Raw genomic sequence first — 13933 nt, 5'->3', positions numbered from 1 at the left:
CAAAACCAAAAAGGGAAAAAGAAAGATGTTTTATTTTGACATAAAGGCGTCCTTTTGAATCTTAGAAATAAGATACACATAATAACAAACGTAATAATGTGATTATCACAAATTTATTCAGAGCCCTTTCATTTCTATGACAGAAATATACAACTCGGTGACTAAAACATTCTACAGGACACGAGAGGGACCTAACCCGGCACTAAACACATTGCAGTTTTGTCAAAGACACAGTTTACAAAGGAACCACAAATATGTCGCATGGATTCCTTCTCAAAACCTTGGAGGGTGTTGACACATTTTATGACAATTCAAAAACCACACAAATACATTTGTAACACTTACAGAAATAAAAAAAAGACCTAAGGATACACAAAAAATTTGCCTCCTCCTGAACTCATTGTATCTACTGAAGATGTATTTTGCTTGAAGACAACCAGGGATCACCACGGATACGGTCACAGGAAAAACAACAAACATTTGAAAAGGTTCATGTCTGCACTGGTGGAAGGAAAGGTGACAGTCACCCATCGAGCATAGTGCACAGTGCTTTAGTGTAGAAACCCTGGAGAGTAGGCACTTCAAGCAAGCCCTAAAATAAAAAATACATAAAAAGGCAAAAAAAATATATTGTTTTATGTTCATAACACTGCAAGACTGCAGCAAAATCAATGAAAATTCGTTGTTTTTTGAGGCAGTTTAACCCTTTAACACCATAGATGTCGCCGGCAGAATGCAGACCTCAGCAACATTGGAGCAACATCTTTCAATGAAGTCAGTATGCAAATGCAAGAAAATGCATATCTTTGACTTCTGTGTTCAAAACTCTTGCACTTTTGTGTAGCTACGTGCATTTTGGGATCAACCTACAACAAAACATGGGTTGAAAGTTAAACCAGGCAAAAGTTTGAACAATCAAGAACTTGGATTTGGCAATGGCATCACTTTCATTCACGGAAGTGCCAATATTTTGAAAATTGATCGTGCTATTTGTGGTTTGTGCCCGGCTGGAAGTATATGACAGTTATATGAGTTATAAAATCGATGTGCTGGCAGCTCTGCGCTAACGTAGCTGGCCAGCAACTACTGATGACGTCATCAAGTGGGAGTGATGTCCGAATTTAAAGACTCTATTTTTCCACAGCTCTCCGTTTGGAGGGCTACATGTAAGGGAACGGAGAAGGCGCAGGGGTAGGGGATTAATTTGGGTTTGGCCAGAGGCTTTCATATATTGGAATAGAACTGTGAAAAAAAAACCTGGAGTAAGATTTGTCATTTTTGCACCACTTCAACAGTTTGGACCAAGCCTCTTTCAACTGTGGGTGGCCAACATGCTTGTAAAAATAGTAAAAAAGGAGAAAGAATCCCCTCCCTGCTTGACTAGTGTGAACACCATGTGCTAAATACACATTTAAGAAACTGCAGTAGCGCGTTCTTGAACCTGTCCGGTGTGTGTAGCATTTGACAGATCGTCACTTTTCTACTGATTAGTGTGAAATCGAATGATTTTGATACAAAAAAAAAGAAAAGAAAACAGCCACTGGACTTATATTAATTGTGTAAACAGCAGCAGAGTTATGGTTGTCAAAAAAATGTTAACACTAGAGCCAAGGAGATACTGACGGCGACACCTATGATCACACTTTGACGCACGGCAACTCTTCGACTACGCAATTGACGGGAAAGAGCTGATTTTTACGTGGAGAAAAGCAGCTTTTCACTGATGATTCTGAAAACTGCTTTTCTTCACTACAGAATCAGCTTATTCACATTGATTGCGTAAGCACTTAACTACTTTAAAGTGTTGCATATTAGTGCAAGGCTAATTTTCCTTGCTTCAGAATCTGCTAGTTTACATTAATTCCATAAACGGTTGAAGAGTTACGGTAGTCAAAGGAGTGTCAACACTCGAGCTGAAGCCAAGGTGTAAAAGGGTTAAAAATTGCACAAATAGTGCCCCATTTGATAAATATATTCAAATAAAAACAAAAAAGGTATAAACAAAGTAAAATCTCACTTCATTAAACTCCAATCACTAACAATGGCTTTTTTCTTGTGCTGCATCTCTCTACTGATGCATTGCAACTGATATGTAACCTCACCTGTGTGTGCGTTTAAGTCCAAACGTTCAAACCATATTGTGAACCTTTTACTCAAGTGTTTTAAGCCAATAGAACATCCCTCACCTCCACTGTAAATTCTGACCTTCAACTGAGTCTCACAGCGTTGCGTGGAGCTAACGCGATGATGCAACCATGAAGTAGGAGGCTGTGTAACGTAGGAAGGGTCATTCACAGTGACAGATCAACCAGCCAACCTGCATGCTGAGAACAGACGCACTTACACACAGGTGGGGGTGGTGTAAGCATTCTAACCAAACCCAACCTGCCAAAAGTCATTTGCTTGACATGTGCATTTACAAGTGACACGCTTATCTGTTATTTTCATTGATCATTGCAAATGGACGGTAAAATAAATAAATATAGAACGTACTCTGCCACAGAACTAGACTCTCCCACTGTGTTCTCATTATAAAATGCTAGAGTGTGTAGTCCGCTTTCTAGTGATAGGAGTGAGGACTTCTAAGAAGTTCACTCTTGACTGGCAAGAGTGGTTGGCATGGAAATGTTGACTCAGACCGACTCGGACCAATCACAGTTTACTATGTCTAGGTTCAACGTGGCAATGTCCGTGTCAATAAAAATTGCCTCTGAATCGACTGCATTCTGTTGGAGCCAGAAGTGTCATTATCTGTGATTGACATCACACTCACTCAGTCCAGTTCTTTTATGTGCAATCCAAAAGTAAAAAGAAAAAAAAAAAGTGAAAAACTTCACAATTTAAAAGTAAATAATGGCGTAATGGATAACTCGCCATAGATTTGGTTTACATTTTAACCCCATGTAAAAATGAACACCTTTATGAACATTTGACAACTCATTTGAGTGCTTTAATTTTACTTCAATTTTTTAAAGAAAATAAATAAAATAGAGCGGAAAGATTCCCGCAATGGGGAAACTGATTTTTTGATTGAAATTGATTTGATTACAAAATATTGGACACATTTTTGGGGTATTTATTCTGATTTCCAGGTTTGCGGAAGACATTTGTGAAACAGTCTTAATATTACCCATGATGATGATGATGATGGTGATGATGTCATTGTAGTGAGTGCTGACGGGAGTGACAACATGAAATTTAGGCTTGTTCTTTGCTGTTTTACTTTATTTTAGTGATTGTTATCCAGTGTACTGTTTTAATCTCAATAACAAACATTTTTTTTTTTTAAACAATTCACTGTGGACATCATTAAAATGTTTTTAATTCAGACTGAAGCTAAGTTTTTCTGGATGATGATGTAAGGAATTGATCATACTCTGAGAAATCTTGTATTGAACAAAAACATCTTGACAGGCTTCGTACATTAATTTGAAACCTTTATTTAAATATGTTTAATGGGGTAAAGTGTCAGATTTATTCTTGGCCTCAGATTTTAGATGTGTGTACGTTAAAAAATTGTGCTGAAAATGTTATGTATGATCATCATATTGTTTTACTGTCTAAAACATGTTATAGTTATTGCAGGGAGTATCACAACTTATTCTAACTCATTGATCTTTTGCTTTTACAGTTTTTTCAAGTGATTGGCTATGATACACTGATTTACCAGTAAGTCATGGTATACCACTGGGCTCTATCCTTGGTCCAATACTTTTCAGTCCAGTTGGTAACATCATCGGCATTTTATCATGATTTCCACTTACAAATTAGAATTATGTCTGATGATATTACTATATTTCAGAATAATCCAGATCAGACTGAGGTTGCAGTTGTGTATCACAGGACCAGCATCAATTGTACTAAACATGTACCTAATTTTGAAAACTTTTTTTTTTTCCATTACTGGTTGTTTAGACCATAAGTATTGAGTTTTATAATGATAGAATGAAACATATTAAGACATTTTAAGGTTGTCCAAAAATGTATCATTTTAGTTGATTTAAAGGTCAAACAAAAAGTTTTGATGAACAGAGAGCGCTTACTTTGTTAAAATGCAAATATGTTAAGATGTGTAAACAAACCAGACAGAACTTGGATTAACAAAGTATTTTCTTATCGTTTTAAGATAAATTGTGGAACAAAGAAGTGTATGAAGCATAAAAAGTGTTGTTTTTTTATACATTCTGACACATCTGATGAAAACTTGTAGAGATCGAATTTTTCCACACAAGTTTCTTATCATCAGAAACTTCTAGGATTTTTCCAAAGCTCCGGATGACCAGACTTTAACAAGCCTTAGAAATCTCAGTTTGAAGTATTCCTAATCTTCCACGACAAGGAGATTTTGGCTGTGTGAAACTCTCTTCTTTGATGAAACTAGTGATTATGGTTAAACTGTGTAACTGGCTTGGATCTTTAGTTATGCTGTTACAAGCCTCCTTCTTCAGTTTCTGCTTAGTTTAACACTTCATGTATGTCCAGATAAGTCAGCTATTTCCAAACACATCTAATGACTTGTGTAAATAAAGGTTACTAATACAACCTCAGATGATGTTTTCTTTTTTCATTTAATGGTTTTTATTTTGCTCTCTGAGTATATCATATTAAAATAATCTTGATTAGATTGTTGAGCATCTATATCCATAAAGTTGCCAAAAATGTTGGAAGAGACTAAAACAAAATATAACATTTACTGATAATTATTTTATTTAATTTTAATACTTTTCTTTTGGTCACTTTATAATTTATTTTTGCTTCTTTTAATTCAATAGCAACAACAATGATAGGTTAAAATAACTTATTTTGAAAAAGCTTTTTAAAGTAGGACATTTGAATTTCAGGCTTTATGTTGTTCCACTCTCTAAATAAATGTTTCATGTTATTCCATTATATAGAGAACATTTGTTTTAACAATAAGTAGGAAATGTTTTTAATTCCAGCAAGTTACACACTGGAAAAAAAAAAAAAACAATTGAGGGCATTTTGTGTTCAGTGAGGGCTGCAGCTCTGCATTAGATGCAGGCGTCTTGGCTATTTTTAATACAAGAGAAAAGGAAAATGAGATGGGAGATAGATTTTACACAAAACATGCACTTTAACAGTGGATGCACAAGAATAAAAAGAAACTATCAGACTGAAATGAAACCCTGGGCCAGATTCAATGTGGTTTGAAGGTTGGGCTGTCATGTGTATGTCACGCAAACTGAATGATGGCCTCATGATCCGTCCTGTATATTAGTGGGGATTGCGTAAAACGGCCCTCGCCTTGACGCTGTAGTGTGGCAAGCATAAATCAGTCAATGCAAACTAAGCAGGGGACACCTTCCTTGTACCCGTTCACCCAAGCCCAGATTCAATTATACTGTGGATCAAACTTCGCAGGAAGGAAGATATATCTCTCCAACCTAAATCTATCATCGGCCATGGAAATGTTAGTTTACTTTACTTCATTGCTCTGTGGCTACTGGACCTTTAATGCGCATACACGACCCCCCCAAAAATATACATTTCTCCAAAGTACAAAATAAATTATTTTTGAACTAAAAAAATTCTGAAATCATTATTTACATAACTTTGTGCTTGAAAACATTTGTTTTACAACCCCTCATCCACACACCGTTTTGATATTTACATCAGACACACACAGCACAGGCCTGCTAAAGAACCGTGCTGATGGTGTCGAAGTCCTTGCTAATCTGCGAGTTGCTGGGCAGGGACTTGAGGTACTCCAGGTGTCTCCTGGCGTCCTCCTGATTGTGTCGCACGTAGTAGATGACATATGCGATCACCATGGTGAACCAGCCGAACATGGTGACGAACATGGCTACGTCGGTGGTTTTGTGGTGAAAGTTGCAGAAGTTGATCCCTGAGTCCAGCACGTGGATGACTGGTTTTCCGGCGTACTCCTCCTGCACAGCCGTGTGGCAAATCACCTCATTGACCGTTTCGGGGTCCAGCCGCAGCTCCCTCAGAACCTCCTGCAGTGTACACTCACAGTGCCAAGGGTTGTTGGAGAGGCTGATCTTCGCCCTAAGGCGAGCAAAAGCCTCTTTGGGTACACTTTGGATGTGATTATTTGATAGATCCAACATGAGGAGGCTGTCAGAGACACCTTGAAATGCTCCAGGGTCCACAGTCTCAATGTCATTGCTGGATAGGTCCAGCTCCTGCAGGTAGTGCAGTTCTCTGAAGGCGTGGTTGGGAATGTGGGTGATGTGGTTGGCTGCCAAAAGCAGGACTACGGTGTCTCTAGGAAGATCTGGTGGAATCTTTTCCAAGTTGCGGGACATGCACTGGACAACCGTCAAGCCATTTTTCTCTATACAGTGACAACTCGAGGGACAAGCCATGACCGACGTGTTTGCAGAAAACATCCCACACATTAAGACCCATAACCGGACACCGATCATCAGGGATTTCCTGGTAATTCCGACTCCAGCCGAGTCCTGCATATTCAGCAGTGTCCTCTCACAAGTCCTGTCAGGCATAAGCAATCATGTCCCAATCTGTTTTTGTGACGATAATCACAAATCCAGAGCTCAAAGTGCCAGAACGATCAGTTTGTTCACAGACACATGTGGAAATCTCTGAAGGTAATCCATTAAAATTGATTCCAAGGACTTATATACAGTCTCTTGAAATATATTTCAAAAGAACTCATCCAAATACGGAGCCGCTCGCTCAACATCTTTGAGCTGCAACCTGTAATCTCACGTTTATTATGAGGATGCTGAAACCTTCAGAAAGCCAGGCAGGCGACGATGGAATCCACACATCAAGTGCTGGAGAAAGAAAAAAAAAAGGAAAGTAAAATAAGTATTAATCTTTAAAAGAAAGTAAGGCATTGAATGCAGCATGGACACAATGTACTCCAAAAGAATCTCAGCAGACTAACTCCAGCATGCACAAGTCTTTTTTTTTTAAACCACTTGCCTCCATCTTTCTATAATGAGCACAGTAAATGGCTTTCCCGTGGTGTTTACAAAATGTGTAACTCGATTACCAAGAAGAATCCATTTCATTTCGGCAAAAGAAGAAAAAAAAAATCTCATAAACCAGCAGGCGCCCCTACAAATAGGTCACAACCTGGATTATTCTCATTCAATTATGCAGATCATCATTTAGCTCCTGATCTTAGGGAGCTGCACAGTTCAAAACGGAAAGAAAAATTAAGCAACCATTAATATTACTGCAACAATTACAATTTATATAAATATATACATATACACATGCCGTCCCACACACAGACGTATGAGACTAACAGCCCAGGGCTCTCAAACGTGACACCATCTGTGTTGTGGGACAATCATCACCTCAGGAGTGTGCTCCCTCTGGTGGGCTGATCAAGCAGCAAACCGCTCGCTGTGTTCGAGGTCATCAGCTCCCTGTCTTCTCATTTTTTACCTCTCCTACCCCCTCCCCGCCTCCTTTGGTAAATGATTTGTATAGCTTGAAGCCACATATCAGCATAACACCTTCTTGAGTTTAAAATAGGGCTGTTCTTATTAGCAAAGAGCCCAGCAGGAGGTGTGGAGACACACTGAACCAGGTGCAGCACCATGCCTCTGGAAAGATGCAGATGTAAAGTGAGGCTTTGACTTCCAAACATAATTTAGTAATTGATTGAAACATTGTTTTTTGTGTAGATCTATATTTATCTTCTAATTGTCTGGACAGGACTGCAGAAGACATTTATAGGAAAAACAGAAACCCCACAAAACAGAGGAGTGCCTTAATTCCGTAGAGGGGAGTCAGTACACACCTTTTCCCTGTTAGATCCTCCTAATGCCATTAAAATCTGCACTACAGCTGCGAGGTCGAGAGAAAATTGAGAAAAGACTGTGTTAAGTTTGTTAGAAACTACACATTAAAAATAATTCAGAATAGGTTGATGGGGTAAAACGAAAAAGGAGATGAGTCTGAAGATAAAAATTAGCTAAAAGTGAAGATGCACAGCAAGCTAGTGAGTTTAAATCGTACCAAATGCTGTAAGAACAAATAATGTTTCAGGAAAGAAATATTAATAATAAGAGCTTACTTACACTTAAACGTCAGTAAAGTTCCTCACAATAAAGAAAATGTGTCCATGTCTTCAAACATCGCTCCTTTCGCCTCTGGTTGCACTTGTTGATGAGCGAGCAGGTGTCCGAGCAGGTGCGGCGGTCCCGCTCACCTCGAGCCTCTTTTCTGGGGAGCGCGCGCCTCCCGCGCTACGAGAGGTCCCGCCTGCGCGCGCGGGCGTTCCTCTCGCTGCTGTTCTCTTGGCTGTTCTCCCTCCTCCCCCCCGCCTCCTGTCTGTCTGCTGCCTTTTCGTCTGCTCTGTCCCGACCCCTTTAAGCAAATGGAATTTGTCTGAGGTAAGAGCGAAAACGAGGGCGTGTTTTAGCTGTAACTTTTAATGATATGAATTTCACTCCATAATGAAGATTTTCTTTTACGTTAACACATGGAATATGTTGAGAATTTTCCTGTTTTGGGGGAGTAGGAAGTGACTCATGTTTACAAATAGATCAACATTTTCATTTGGAGAGTTCAAGTAGTTCTAATAAAAAATGGTGGTCCTGATCATTGTGATCGAGCTAAAGAATCACTTCAATGAAAATCATGTTTCTAACGTGTTCTTGTTGCATTTTTCTCATGATGGAGGATACAGTATATAAAGAAAATTAGGCTTCAGATCTGTAGTATTTATTTAATCAAAACATCATGAATCAAAAGCGGACAAAAAAATGCCTTTGGAAAAAGTCTGTAGGTGTGACATAGAGGTTATAGTTGGCAAACCACAATCTCCCTGCTCTGCTGCATCCAATACAAACATACAAATCCATTTACGTCTTCATTTTCCTCGCCTAAGATGGCATCTGCGACATTTTTGTTGCACTCCTATTGTTAGCTTGGAGTGTGAGGGCTTGTAAGCTAGTGTGAGAAAATGTAAACCGATGGATGATGGGAAGTGTGGTAAAGCTTACAGCACGCCAACAATACTGCCCACAACTCAAAGGGTGAATTTCTTATGAACTACTACAGAAACTATGTCCAAGAAAACACAGTTTTTTTTAAATAATTTATTTTAGCATAAAAATGGCATAGAAATAACTGAAATCCCACTGGAAATGCCTGTAGATCAAACGATCATTGGATTGGGACTTTAAGTCCACACGTGGAAAGAAACGCATTTGCATGAAATCTGCAAAAACGTTTTCATTTAGACAAACCTTAATTTACATAACTTTTAGCACTCTTTTGTGCTATTTAAAAGGCCTTAGGAAATGTAAAGAAATAGAGACTAAAATAATTTCATCATCATCATTCAAATTAAGATATTTACAGTAAAAAAATAACAACATTTTATTAAATTAAAAATAGCAGCATTTTAATTCATGGTGTGAATTTTGATTAACATTTCTAATCTTTTAGGCTCTTTTTGGTGTCAACCCGAATTATTCCCTTCTCCCTACCCCTTTACTCTATTTATCAACTTGTAGGGGCATTTGTAGTGAGAATCGTGGCTGAAATAAAATATATATATATATATATTTATTTATAACCCACCCTCCAAGCAGAGAGATACAAAGCTCCCCTTCGGGAGGGAGAAGCACTTTTTTTTCATGTGGGTACGCTCTGAAGCAAATAAGTTTACATTTAAATGCAAGTGATCACTTTTTGTTGTAGCACAACCATTTTCAAGTTATAAAACCACTGCTATGTATATTCGAGTGCTGGAAGTTCCGTGCTAAAGCTAGCTGACATTATCGAGCAAAAGTGACGCAAAAGTGAGTCACTATTTCTCCATAACTCTCCGTTTGGAGGACTAAATGTAGGAGTAACGAGAAAGGAAGAATTTGGAATGGGCCTAATAGTCTGACCATGACATTACCTTTATACATTAAGCCATTTGAGAACTTTTTTTTTTCTTTTAAAGGGTCCTTTAATTTTAAACAATAGTTTTTAGACATAATCAAGGAGCGTATCTGATTTTCTGCACTACAAGTCGCACTTAAAAACCTTAACTCTTTTTCTGAAAAACGACTGTGGCTTATTACCCCGAGCCCTCTAAGTGCTTACTGCTGAAGAGATTTGGAGAGGTACACGGTGATCGTCAAAATGTCAGTCCGCCTTTTTAACAAGTGGCAAACAAGGTTGGGTGTTACGGGTATTGTGAATACCTAACACTTGTGATGTAGCAAACATGTTATGCAACGCAAACAAGTTCTAGAATTGCTATTAACACAGCTAATAAAGTCTGATTGACAACTTATCTCTGACCGTTTTGTCTCACTTATAGTTTGGTGTTCCTTAAATATGAGAAAAATAAAAAGAATAGACCATTCATTAACAGTGTCCCTTATAATCTGGTGCACTCTATAGTGTGGAAAATATAGTAAAGTGTGCCCACTCTTCAAAACCATAGCACCTTTTTATACAGACTGTTTAGGGAAAAGATACCATACCCTTCTGAGTTAGATTAATTTGTAGAAATAGGGTTTGAATTCATCTTCTGTCAGCTTGTGCAAACATTCGTGCAGGCAGCGGGGCGGGTCTTCACCTTCATGGCTTTTGCGCATCAATTCCACTAAAAATAATTTGGCCAGCACACGTTTGCATGACTGAAACAACACTGAAATTCTCCTCCAGGTGCATGATATAATGTAGGTCATCTGGTCCCAGCGTTGCAGGTACTGTTTGAGCTTACACAGTGCAGTTTCACAGGGACAGTCCGTCCACTGTCTGAAGCTCTCACGTGCCAGCATGCATAATGATGCTTCTCGTGCTGAACTCTTACACCTCACGTCAGACAGTGTAGACCAGACATCTTAAATATGCAGGATCCTCTGCTGCAAATGGCACATGATGTCACTCCAGTACATTTATGCGTTTAGTTTATGTGACAATAAAACCTTATTTTGTGCGACTCTCTTGGAGAGGCTGAGCTACAAGAGCGCTGTTGCAATTAACAGCACAAAGCAATGACATGTGAAAGTCAATTTAATCTGTGCTCCTCTCCAAAGCAACGAAACCATTTGTGCGAATGTAAAAAGGGGTCACTATTATTAATAAACTCCCAGGAGAAATATTACTACACTCGGAAGTTCCTTTCAGGTTGGGAATTCTGTCCCACTTTTGCTGATGATGTAGTGAAATAAGATGCTAGAAGTCTCTCCTGCTGCACAAGTGTCCGTGAATCAAGACTCATTATGAAACACTTAGCTGAAAATCTACGGTAGGTTAAAAGATGTCGTGCAGTGTGGATCATTTGTCTAATTTTAAATCATAAAATGAAATCAGTTTTTACTTATTTTACATGCTAGACTTTAGTTAAGAGGCCTGTCATGATTAGTAATGGACTCTTGAGTTAATTGCAATAAGTGGGTTTTATGAGGTCACACTGACCGTTACTTTTAACCATGAGAAAGTCATTTTTATTTCCTATGCTGCTTGCAGATTTACAGCCTTTGGGAGATAAAATATGAAAATAAAATTAGTTTGCAACACTGCCCTCAAGTGGACTGAAACACGTTTCAGTCAAGCCCAAAATTTTAGTTGATATATTGTTTTGTTTTGTTTTTTCCTTTCAAGCTAAAGCATTATTCATAGTCTTCTTCTTTTATCAAAAACAAAATATTATCAAACTTTAATACAACTTTTTCTGAGTTCTGTTGTGATGAGTTAAAGCACCCTGCCCTGCAAGAAAAAAAAAAAGTGGGGGGGGGGGACTATTGTAACATCAAGCGAGTGCTGTGTAGCCACGAGGTGATACCATCTCCTTATTCTTAACGTTTTGTGGTGGTGCTCATGTTGTCACGGCGAGAGTGCAAGTGCCTCGATAAGAAAGTGTGAATTTAGGAATTTACCTATCTGCTCTGCACAGTCAAGGTAAGCCCCGTTGGTCATGCAGTGAGGAAAAAATGAATTTCCCCGCTTGTATAATGAAGTTTCCTCAGATCCATGTGATGTTTCAAGTTATGTTAAATTGGCTGCTTTAGAGAAACTGATGCATAGATTTCCCTGTTCTGTTAGAGAATGGAAACTGGGACTGTGGGTACAGGATTTTGCCATTGCACTATAGGAGTTTAAAGAAACGGTTAAAGATCAAGATAAAGAGGGTGAACACCTTTAAAGAATCACTACAATAAAAATCGTGTTTTTTTTTGTTTTTTTTTTTTTTTTAGCATGTCCTTTTGACATTATTCCTGATGATGGGGGGAAATATATAAAGAACATTAGACTTAAAACTGGATTTTATTCATACATATTTAAGTGGGACCAACACAAAAAAACAATGGAAATTCACGTTACGTGTACATTGCTGCATAACCAATACATATTTTAAGTGCATGCAAGGCTAAATCTTGTCGTTGCTCACAAGTATTTAAAATTAAAGTTAAACTTCAGTTGTGACACTCATAAGTATGTGAAATGTGTTCTCCACAGTTGAGCCATCCCCTGGGGGAGGGGTGAGCTGCAGACACAGCTCACCGCTGGGACTTAGGAACCTTTTTGGTGTATTAACCCTAACCACAATCCTAACCATAACCGTTCCATCGGGTCCGTGCAGCCAAGAAAGAAGTTCAGCACTGGCTGCACGTGTTAAAAAAAATTACGTCTGAATAGTCACTTTCATTTCTTTTTTCAAATTGTTGTGAATCAGGAGCAGACAGAAACATTTTGTTGGGGAAAGGTTTTAGGTGTGGTGTAGAAACTTCCCTGGGTGGTCCACAAGCTCCATCTTCTTCCACTCCTCCGGGACCGGGTTGCAGGGGCAGCAGTTCAAGCAAAGATGCCCAGACTTCCCTCTCCCTGGTCACTTCCTACAGCTTCTCTGGGGGGACCCCAAGGTGTTCCCAGGTCAGCCAAGAAACGTAGACTCTCCAGCGTGTCCGCTGGGAAATGCCTGGAACACCTCCCCAAGGAGGCGTACAGGAGGCACCTGAACCAGATGCATGAGCCACCTGAACTGGCTCCTCTCAATATAGACTAGAAGCAGCTCTACACTGAGCTCTCTCCGGGTGACCGAGCTTCTCACCCTATCACACAGCCAGCCTGTGGAGAAAGCTCATTTCAACCGCTTGTGCTCTGTACCTTGTTCTTTTGGTCATAACTCGCAGTTTATGACTATACGGTGAGTGCTGGAACGAAGATCAACCAGTGAATTTGAGAGCTTTGGTTTCTGGCTCAGCTCTCTTGTCACCACAACGGACCTGTACAGTGATCGCTTAACGGCGGACGCCTCTCCAATCCGCCTGTTGATCTCACGCTCCTTGCCTACAACTTAAGAATCAAATGTCCGATGGACTTTCTTTGTTCTAGAAAACTACATGCTTTTGATGTGATCTTTAATTTGAATCATAATTAAAAGACCAGTGGGAACACTTTTAAAATTAATCAGAAGATTATCAGAGTGGGTTTTTTAATTTAGGGTTATGTAACCTCAAATGAAATAGAATATTATTTGAATGAAATCCTCCATTAATCATTCTTGATGGATTATAAACTTACTTTAATTTCTTAAATACCCGTGATTTGTTAAGTGGATAAAAGTAGTAGCAGTAGTAGAGTGACGGTTGTCGTTGTCGTTTTTTTTTTTTTTTTTTTTTTTTGCCCACAAGGCCATAAAAACAGATGAGTTAGAAAACAGACGGTACTGAGGCTGAGTGTGCTAATAAAACAAGGTCAAAAAATTTGGAACACATCTGGTGAGAAGAAGTGCGGTGCATTTGCTTGGCAGAGGACAGGCTGCAGGTCTTCCATGGACTAACCTCTCTCAATCAATTTCAAAGACGAGCCAAAGAAGCTCTTCAGACCTGAACTCTGGGATTTTGCAAGAAAGCTGCCATTTATCTTGATCAACAACAATGCTAGATTTGTCCCTGTGTGGATTTAGTGTAATTAAACGCTCTTCTTTCTCTGCCAAAATACATTTTGCCAGGATTTG

General features: G+C 38.9%; 1 protein-coding gene across 1 annotated transcript; it reads right to left on the bottom strand.

The window, feature by feature from the left end:
* Positions 1-5454: 5454 nt before the first annotated feature.
* Positions 5455-8470, bottom strand: lrrc3 (leucine rich repeat containing 3). Its single transcript, XM_024287272.2, has 2 exons — positions 8043-8470; positions 5455-6782 (listed from the first exon to the last, which is right to left on the bottom strand). Exon 2 carries the CDS (start codon positions 6486-6488, stop codon positions 5658-5660), a length of 831 nt encoding a protein of 276 aa, XP_024143040.1. The 5' UTR covers positions 6489-6782; positions 8043-8470; the 3' UTR covers positions 5455-5657.
* Between the last annotated feature and the right edge of the window lie 5463 nt (positions 8471-13933).

Source organism: Oryzias melastigma, linkage group LG21 (genome assembly GCF_002922805.2).
Source record: "Oryzias melastigma strain HK-1 linkage group LG21, ASM292280v2, whole genome shotgun sequence".
NCBI classification, from domain to species: domain Eukaryota; kingdom Metazoa; phylum Chordata; class Actinopteri; order Beloniformes; family Adrianichthyidae; genus Oryzias; species Oryzias melastigma.
The sequence above is the reverse complement of the archived record's forward strand: the minus strand, read 5'-3'. Positions and strand labels throughout refer to the sequence as shown.

What these genes read in the sequence shown, in the direction of transcription:
- lrrc3 (XM_024287272.2), bottom strand. Translation starts at nt 6,488, where the DNA reads ATGCCTGACAGGACTTGTGAGAGGACACTGCTGAATATGCAGGACTCG.